The 9,414-nt window shown below is 51.7% G+C and overlaps 1 protein-coding gene across 2 annotated transcripts; it reads left to right on the plus strand.

Annotated features, from left to right (window-relative positions):
• Positions 1–857: 857 nt before the first annotated feature.
• SELPLG (selectin P ligand) lies at positions 858–9,414 on the plus strand. 2 transcript variants are annotated; one of them, XM_039504463.1, is made up of 3 exons: positions 989–1,084; positions 4,777–4,870; positions 7,672–9,414. In XM_039504463.1, exon 3 carries the CDS (start codon positions 7,677–7,679, stop codon positions 8,784–8,786), a length of 1,110 nt encoding a protein of 369 aa, XP_039360397.1. In that variant the 5' UTR covers positions 989–1,084; positions 4,777–4,870; positions 7,672–7,676; the 3' UTR covers positions 8,787–9,414. The 2 variants fall into 2 exon arrangements, with proteins under 2 accessions (XP_039360396.1, XP_039360397.1); XM_039504462.1 differs by lacking the exon at positions 4,777–4,870 and having other exon boundaries at positions 858–1,084.

The following is a 9,414-nucleotide window of genomic DNA, read 5'->3' on the forward strand; positions in this document are numbered from 1 at the left end:
GGTAAACCGTGCCAAGTACACGCCCGTGCTCACGGCCCCATGGAGGAGCCACCAACTGATATCCCCGGCGGGCCTCGGGACCAGGGTGGAGTCAGCTGCTGGGCTGAGAGCCAGCCAGCTGCCCTGCCTGAGCAGTCGGGTGGTGCGGTCAATCAGGCAGCCTGCTGCTGGCCAGCTGTTCTTGTTCGGAGCCCAGAGACTGACTCTGCTGTGGGCCCTAAGCGGGAGTTTTAAACACATAATTGGGGTCACTGTTTTCTCCTTCTGCTTTTCAAAGCCGGGTTCCCTTCGTTGCCATGAATCCAACCAGGCAGGACTCAGAGAGCCCTTAACAGCAAAGATTTACCTGCCACATTTCAACGGCTGCTGCAAAACTGGCCCCCATTCCCCATCCGAAGCCCAGGGAATGCTGCAAGTACCAGTAAACGGCAAGAAACGAAGAGCACCCGCAGGCTGGGCTGTATGTAGCGTGTAGGGATGTTCTGGTGCCAGCAATGTACGTACTGTGCAGACTGGGAGGAGTGAGACGCTGCCTCCGTCTGCCGTGGGCAAGGAGAGGCCGAGGTGTTGCCCAGTTGGAGTGGCCTCGCAGTTGACTTTGTAACACGTTTACCTCCTTGAATTCTGACTCTCCTGGGCCATTTAATCGGGGCTCAGCTGCAGGGTTTCCATCTTCTCCTGCCTCTGCCATTGCTCTGGGTAAGGTTAATCAGGCTGCTAAGCCCAGCGTGAGTCTGAGATGCCCTCTGACTTGCTGGCTCCCCAGCTAGTGATGCGTCTGTGGGCCTGGTGGCGATTCTCCTTTTCGGCTATGACGCACCCTTTCTGGGAGCGGCGTCACGTGTTCTCTCCAAACCACAACTTCTCTTCCGCCTTCGTCTCTTGCTCGTACACGGGCAGGGAGGCTTCCTGAATTAGCGCAGGTAGCGCAGAGAACCGGTCGGGCTTGGAAAGGGCCACTTCTTCTTTCAGTGTTTTGCAGAGATGAGGCAGTGTTAAGCATTTCCCCCCGGCACACGCTGCTCTGGGTCTCTGCGAGTGATGCCTGCGCCCAGCCTTGGCCGGCAGCCCTCTTCAAGCCAGGGTAAGCAGCTCTCGGGGTGGGGAAGGCGGCGCTGGGCGGGTGGGCTTGGAGCTCAGTCAGTCGGGGGCATGTTATGAGCCCACTGAGTGATCTTCCTTAACAGCTGCAGCGCCTGGGGCCGCTCAGCCAGCAGCTCCTCGAGGGAGATGCGTTCAGCGAGGCACCAGGCAGATCTGTGGCTCCAGTCTGACAATAGGCTCAGCTTTATTTCAAATGCCATACCCAAGACTTACCCTAGACCTAGGCTGATTTCCATGCAATGGGGTTGCATGGCTGTAGAGGAAGGCAAAAACCTCTTTCTGACCGATGCCATTGAGTAGCTAGTATCTGGGTAGGGCTCAGCTGTGGAGCTGTGTGTGCTGTACTGAGCTGGGTAAGTGCTGTTCTCCCCGCCTTTAGAGATGGGGAAACTGAGGCACATGGGGTGCAAAGGCTTACTAGGGTTAAGTATATGGATTAACCTGGAAAAGGTCACAAAGCAAGTCGGGGCAGAGCTGGGGTAGGACCCTGGTCTCTTAGAACCCAGTCGGGCACCTTGACCATTGGAGAGCACTGCCTTTCTAGACAGAGATCTTGATGCTTAATAGAACGCTACCTGGAAGGCCCTGGAGCCGTTTCCCTTGTACGTTAGCCTCTGTGTAGATGTGACAGGGATTGGATTTCAAAGCAGCACCCATGTTACCAGGGCTCCGTGGCTCCCTGAGAGCTTCCTGAGTCCAGTTGTGGTGGTGGAGCCATTCTGCTGTGACAAGGGACCGGAAAGGCAGCGTCACAGGCAGAGATTTATTATCTTTTGGCCTGAGATGTGGGTGGTATCCTGGTGATTGAATTCTTGCTGGCTTTGTAATAGCATCTTCGCCTGGCCCTTTGTAAGTGCGCCAGCCTTCTTCCCACAGATCGGCCTGTCCAACCTGAGCCAGTGTAATTCAGCACCACTCCAGGGACCTAAACCTGCTCAGCGGCCACCTACTTCTGGGTGTCCCAGGGTGCCCTGAGGTGGGCTCGCACTGGAAAAGCTTTGTTAGATCATGAAGAGCTCTGTTGGGAGACCCCTGGAAGGTACATCTCTGTAAGGGGCTGTGGGTTTGTTTGGCCTAAATCCAGACCCACTGTGAATGTGGAAGTTCTCTGGAAGGCTGCTGTGCAGCATTCCGGTAAGGGAGACTGAACAAGGAACAGAGAAAGGAGGCCACGCCCAGAGAAGTCAATCTCCTAGCTGCATTCACATTGCTTCCCCGCCCCCTCCCCACCCCCTCCTCACCCCCCACAAGACAGGAGGACACGTGAGTCCTTCCCTTGCTAATCCTGGGCCCACACTTCCCATTAGCTGGGAAGTCAGGGCCTTTCATTTTTAGTTGAACTGCCTCTGCCAAAGAAACCCCTAGGCCTTAAATTATAGGGAAGTAATTGTTCCTCAGCTCTTCACTGTGCCCCCACCCCCAAAATGAGGGGGGAATTAGTGATTTAACTCACCTGTGCTAATCACAGTTTAAAGCAGCAAGTAGGAAAGCTCGATTTAAGTGATCAATTTTAGTCTGGTTTTGAATTTGTGCTGTAGTAACCTTTCTGATTCTCACTGATTGGTATAATTTGTTACTACTCTTTGCTAAGCAGGAGGAGACACTATATATCACTTAAGCAATTAGGTAGCTTACTGTACATTTATTCAGATTCTTAATTTTTACATTTTTGATGGTAAGAAAATGGTGAATGATGCATTTCTTCTTTACAAGGTGATTAATTTTTTACTTGTGGCTTGTACCAAGCTGCATTTGTAGAGAAGTTGGAATTAAATAAAAAATGCACAAAACCAGCATTTTTAAAAATTGTTTTTAAATAAAACTACATTAAATGTGCTTGATACATAAGAAAAAAAGTACATTTCTCAAACATCTTTTGCACTTAAAACTAAATGATTTATTAAACAAAGGAACTATTATCTGTAGTTAATAAATTTAACTAATTTCTGGTCGTCAATCCCGTCAAGATTTTAGAACTAGTAGATCTTATCCTCTCTTGCTTCATTTTTATTCATGGATTGGAAGCAGAAAACAAGTTTTTCTGCTCTTTCAACTCCCAATCAGTTTCTCAACTTCAGATGAACTGGTCATTGAACTGAGTAAACTGAACGGAAGGCAATATTCTCTCTGAACCTGCAGAAGAGATTACTGCTGTCAAAGCTGCTTTAGCACTTCAGTGAACTCTGGTTCCAAGTGCTTAGCCAGTGACATCCAGGAGTTTGACTTTCTTAAAAACTTTTGGCACCAAACGTACTGCTTGATTATATTTAATTTACATTATTTTAATAGCTTATAGTCAATTTAGGCCTTAATACGGGTTTTCATAATTTCAAATTTAATTTACATGGGTTTAGTTTTAAAAAGAAAAAATATTTAATAAAAGGACATTTTAAATAAATAAAAAAAAGCTTCTCTGATTATTTTATTTTAAAAAGCCTGGATTTTATCCATCGTGTTGCAAACCTTTCACCTCCCCGCATTTGGCTGCCTGTCCTGGTGTGAGAATAACCTCTCTGACAACAGGCCTGGGTCATGCTGGGTAACCCCCAGGAGTTACTCCTGATTGCCCCTGGTGTGAAGGAGAGAGAGATCAGCCTCAAGACCTCTATCCTGTCACAATATGTGGAACCATAATGCAATGCATCCCATCTTGGTCCTTGGACTCTTTTCTGTCCTAGAGAATCTCCAGCAGATGTTCCCAGTGGTAGCTCCCAGCAGCACAAATAGACCAGGCTGTGGTGGGCTCCTTGCTGCTGAGATCTGCTCCTGAGCACCAAATCCACAGTGGAGTGCTCAAAACCGGGGTCATGTTTGTGTCAAGTGGGGATGCCCTGACCCAAAAAGGGTGGAGTTCTGACCCTTGGTTCCAGGGTAGAGGGGATGGTTTCCTCCTTCACCCTAGCCTAGCTGCTGTTTACATCTGAAACCTGGCTCTGGGTGTGTTTGCTTTTGTATAAACATAGTCTTTGTGGTTTGCCCCATCATTCTGCCCATCCTAAAAATGTTTTCTCTCTACCTCTGAGTGGAGCCGTTCTAGAGACCCAAACACACACCCAGGCTCCTTGCTGGGCTACTGTCTTGCTCAGTCCCTCTAGAAATGTACCCCAAATCTTGCAGTTATTTGGAAGGCAGTGGCGCATGGCTTCCGTCTCTGCCCACAGCCTTCCAGGGCGATAGACAGTGTGTGAACTCTGCAGTTGGGTCTTTGCTTGAATATTGCAAGTCAAATTGCTGCTGAGGATCAGGAGCGAACAAACTGCACCTAAACCATGAGAATGAGATGGGTGTCATCTGCAGGAGGATTTAGGCAGCTGGAGCACAGGGTGCTGGAGGATCAGTAGGTGGGAGAGCCGTTTCTCCCTGAGATGACAGTGAACTGCATGGCGGCAGGGGCTGCTGAAAGAGCCATCTTTCTGTTGAGGTGACAATTGGGGTGCTTCAAAAATATGGAGACACTTTTCATAAGACTACAGTAGTAATCTGCTGTCCAGACCAAATTCCTCCTTGGGTAATTACAGCCAGTTAACCTCAATCCCCCTATAATTTCACTTGGATGTGAGCGTCATCATTTCCCGCGAAATTCTGCAGTGCCTCTTTTACAGAATCACTGTGTTCTGCCCCAGAGGAGGCTGCATTTCAGTGGTGACATGAGGTTTTTTTTTTTATATATAGACACAGTTTGAGTGCTTCGGGAGCGACCTGGAATGCCAGTGCCACAGCAGGGCAGGCTGTTGGGTTACGTCTAACCCTTTTAACCCGGCTACTTGTGAGTTAACAGGACTCCAGAGCTTTTACATGGTTATTTTTTGAGCTGGTTTGAGAGTCTACTTCCTTAAAGTGCATTTTCTTACTTGCAAACTTTCTCCGGCTCCCCAGCAGAGATGTTATCTGCTCTCTGTCAGAGCTACCTTCGCTCTCTGGGAAGGAAATCCTTGTAAGGTAATTAGCTCGTAACTTAAATTAATGACATCTGAAAGGGACATTTAAAACCACTCAGGAGTAACAGCCCTTTGGACTCAAAATAATCCAATTATTTGGCCTCCAAAGGCAGTGATCTCACTAGCCATGCTAGAGACCCCCCCCCCCACCCGCTCCCCGGTTTTCCATTAACTCTCTTTCCACAGCACTTGCCTTAGGCTTTGTCTGTACAGAGGGTTTGACCTAGTGACTGCTCCCCAGTTAGTTGCACTGGTACCAGGTTGCTCCTAACTGGGTTCTGAAAGCAATCCTGCAGCAGCGAGAGGAGGGGGGGAGGTGTGGGGAAGATCCCCCTCAATAGAACGGCTGCAATGAAATCTGTGCACCCCTCCTATGGTGCATGGAGCCGGGGGCGGAGGGCAGAGGTGGAAGGAAGAAGGATGCTGCAAAACAGGATGCATGCAAACCCAGGCCAGTGCATTGCTTTTATCTGCAGTTTCCACAGGTGGAGCCGATTCCTGTTTTGAAACAGGGTTTGTGGCACTGGAGCTAATTGTAGCAGATAGTGCAGTGGTTTCCTCTGCTAGGGGCTTGGAGCAGTGCAGGTGCATGGGTAGCTGACATGGGAGCAAATCCCTCCATGCCTGTGAGCCGCCATCCACAACACTATAAATTGCATGAATCCGAGAGACTCTTGCATGGGTGTAAGAGCAAAGAGGCTGCGCCATGGATCAGTGCTGCGGGGAAGGGACAACGCATCCGCCCCACAGAGCCAGTGGGGGGCATGCAATTGAAATCGGGGGGAGTTCTGAAGAAGCTTGCAGGAGACGAGCTCCCCATAGGACCCCATGGAGTCATTCCACTGTCCTCTGCCAAACCCCCGGGGCACTTGGCAATGGCTGTGCAGAGGGGTGAAGGGAGGCTGATTGGGGCTGCAGCACTGCTGCCTTGGGCGCCCTGCTCCTCTCTCCTGATTTTTGTGGGTCACGTGGCAGCCAGGAAGCTCCGTGAGGTAAGGCCCATCTCTTCGTAATGCGTAGAACACCTAGTACCATGGAGGCCCTGAGCCTCGACTGGGCTCTTAGGGCCTATCAAACAGAGAAGCGTTGCCTCACCATCTCCAGCTCTGAGCAGCAGCTGAAGTCATGCAAGTGACCCGTGACTGGGCACAGGTAGCTGGCGTACGAGTCCCGCTCAAGGCTCATTGGTTTTCCCTGAGGGTAAAATATCCCAGATTTTTGCAAACCATCGGTTTTTATTTCCCAGCTGCTAATGAGGCAAAACCTCACCAAGGAGGGGGCCCCTCATGGAGTGGCGGATGATACCATCCATTCATTAAAAATGCAAGTGTAACGTGTTTCCATCAGTAGCCAGAGTCTTTGGGGTTTTGGTCAGTTCCATTTGCTACCCACCAGACAACCAGGCAGTGTTCTCTCTGGCATGGCTCCCCGATGGAGACGCCCATTCTCTATAGCAGAGGCACTCCAACTGGGGGGCGCAGAATGTATTCTGGCAGGGCATGAGAAGCCTTAGAGGCTGGGGGGTGGGAAGACTGACTGCGCACATTCATGCTCTTGCACCCATGGAGAGCAGCAGCTGCTGGCCGGGCGCCCAGCTCTGAAAGCAGCACCTCCACCAGCAGCAGCGCAGAAGTAAGGATGGCAATGCCGTACCGTGCCACCCTTCCTACTGCTGCTGGCAGTGGCGCTTCCTTCAGAGCTGGGTGCCCAGCTGGCAGGTGCTGCTTCTCTGCTTTGCGGCTGCAGAGTGGTGGCTGCTGGCCGGACACTCGGAGCGGAGGCATAAACTACCACAGACACAAAGAAAGGGGCCACAATCAAATAAGTTTGAGAACCACTGCTCTGTAGCATAGTCGGAGGGAGGGAGGAGCCCTACAGCGATTGGCACGTGGTTAACAAACCCAGGCTGCCTTCTGCATATACCTGCAAACTGAAGGCCCACGCTTGTTAGGATGCTGAAGGCAGCGGTCTCCAGGTGGCATGCTGGGGCGGCAGTCAGGCAGACGTACCTGTTCACTAACAGCTCTCTGGTAGCTCTAGCTTAGGGAGAGGTCTTGATCCTGCTCTGTCATGTAGCAAACACGCCTCCTGCGGAGCTGCCTGGTGCAGTTCTCCGTGCCACCTGATACCCCATGAGTGACACGGACGGCTTTCTGGAGCCCATGGGCTGAGACTCCGTTCTCTAGCCAAACACTGTTCATTGTTTCCCCTGCCCGAGAATGTAGGCTCCCTGGGGCAGAGACAGGTGTCTATCTGGACAGCACCTAGCACAGGGGGGTCTTCGTCCAGGGCTGTGGTTCCTAAGTGCCACTGTAATCCTCCTCCTCCTCCTCACACCTTGCACATGCTGGAAGCAAGAAAGGGGTTATTAGGCTGCGAAGACGTGAGGTGGGGAGAAGAGGCAGCGAGTGCGTTCTGCTGTAGTGACACTTTCAGCCTGCGGTGTTGCCATTGGACACACCCAGTTAGCATCGGTGAGACAGAGAATGGAAATGCACAGCGGAATCCTCACAAATGATGGGACCTCATCTCTACTGGGATGTTTTATCAACGTCTCTGGCGCCTGCAGTTACCTTCTGAGCCTTTTCTTTTTTACCATTAATTTAATCTCTTTGTTTTCTCCTCCTAGATCAAATGGCTCCAATCCGGGCCACTCTGCTGCTGCTGTTTTCGAGCCTGCTCCAGGCCTCTGCTTACAAGCTGCCAGCCATCCAGCTCAGTGGCCAAGATGATACAGTTCGCGAGAGCGCGGCAGCAGGCGGGCTTCCTTCAGCTGAGGGCTCTCAGCGGGGCCAGTGGGTGTGGGACACAGCAGGGGCTGGGAGCACTGACTTCCCTGTGTTGAACCGTGAGAAGAGGGAAGCTGAGGTGAAGTCATCCAATCATTCCGCTGAAGAGACCACCACCACCACCAGCCACCACAACACATTCTCCATGACTCCTTCAGAGTATCCCATGGAAGAACCCGAGTCCACTCCAAATCCTGATCTGCTAGAGGAAAGTACGTCCCCATATGATGATGCTACCGCTACAGCAGAGCCATTGCCTGATGACAGCGCTGACAACATCTCCACAGAAGTGGCCAAAGTTACAGCGGGCAGCCATCTTGATACCCCAGCCAAGGCGGCCCCAACTCAGGGCTGCAGCAATGTCTCCTCAGAAGCGGCAGTCGCTGGGACAGAAGAAATCCTCGTGAGCAGCACAGAGAGCATGGAACATGTCTCCTCTGTCGGGCCAATGGGAGTGAAGGGGCAGGGGGAGAACTCACCTACTTCGCCACCTGAATCTCAGATGGAGTCCTCTGACGGAGTCCTGCTTGTGAAGGAGTTGGCCAGTTGGAGGCCTGGCCTCTCTGTGGTGGGAAAGACGCATTCTCCTCACGCGAGGCCCACAGCGGGTGGCTCTGTCACAGCGAAAGTCCCCTTGCAGCAGCTGCCCATTCACACAAATATTCTGGTAGGGAAGTGTTTGCTGGCCATCTTCATCCTAGCTCTTGTGGCTGCCACCTTCATCGTCTTCACCGCCGTCCTCGGCACCCTGCTATGGCGCCAGAAGCGTGTCTGCCGGGTGCGCCGGCACAACAACACTGAGATGGTGTGTATCTCAGCCCTGCTGCCCGACGGCGAGCCGGTGGCCAATGGGGAGAAGCCCAGCAAGGTAAAGAGGATGAAGATGCCCACGGACAACAGCTCGGAGAATGAAGGAGACAACCTGACTGTGAGCAGCTTCCTGCCGGACCATTAGACAAGTCGCCACCTGCCCAGGGGTTCTCCGAGTCTCATTTCCTGGGCCATCCAGCCCCCTCCTGGCACTGGAGTGACCCTATCCATCCCGACATCTCTTGGGTGTAGTGTCCTAGGTGGCCATCTAACTAGGCTTAAGGTTGCCTCAGTCTGTGTTACGTAAGTACGGGACGTGCTGTATTTAGCCACGGCAGGGCCCAGCCCTGAGAGCCGCTGAGCAACCTCAACCCCAAAAGACACCTGGCATCCGGCAAGAGAGAGCCTCCAGCGAAGAGCATTTGCCAGGCGCAGACACTGCTGAGCATATGGAATGGGGGTCCTGGTGACCCTGGTTAGTTCTTCCACCTGGCTTGGGGATTTTGAAACTGCTGTTCTGTCCTCTTGACCTTCACCTGCCTGCTGCTTTTGATGCTATACGCAAGGGGCCAGATCGTTAGCTGGCGTGAATCAGACAGCTCCTGGGAAGCTGATGGAGTTACCCCAGCTGAGGAACTGGCCCAGGCAGTGTTACAACTGGGACGCTCCTTTAATTTATACTAATGTACAAGGGGCATGTTACTATTTTGCACTTAAATGGGTGAAGGAATCTCAGTTTAATGTTCCTTGTTCAAATGAATAACATAAAAATC

This window comes from Mauremys reevesii, linkage group 18 (genome assembly GCF_016161935.1).
Source record: "Mauremys reevesii isolate NIE-2019 linkage group 18, ASM1616193v1, whole genome shotgun sequence".
NCBI classification, from domain to species: Eukaryota; Metazoa; Chordata; order Testudines; family Geoemydidae; genus Mauremys; species Mauremys reevesii.

What these genes read in the sequence shown, in the direction of transcription:
- SELPLG (XM_039504462.1), top strand. Translation starts at nt 1,042, where the DNA reads ATGCCTGCGCCCAGCCTTGGCCGGCAGCCCTCTTCAAGCCAGG. An exon ending in GCAGCCCTCTTCAAGCCAGG is followed by an intron (nt 1,085 to 7,671) that starts GTAAGCAGCTCT and finishes TTCTCCTCCTAG; the next exon opens with ATCAAATGGCTCCAATCCGG.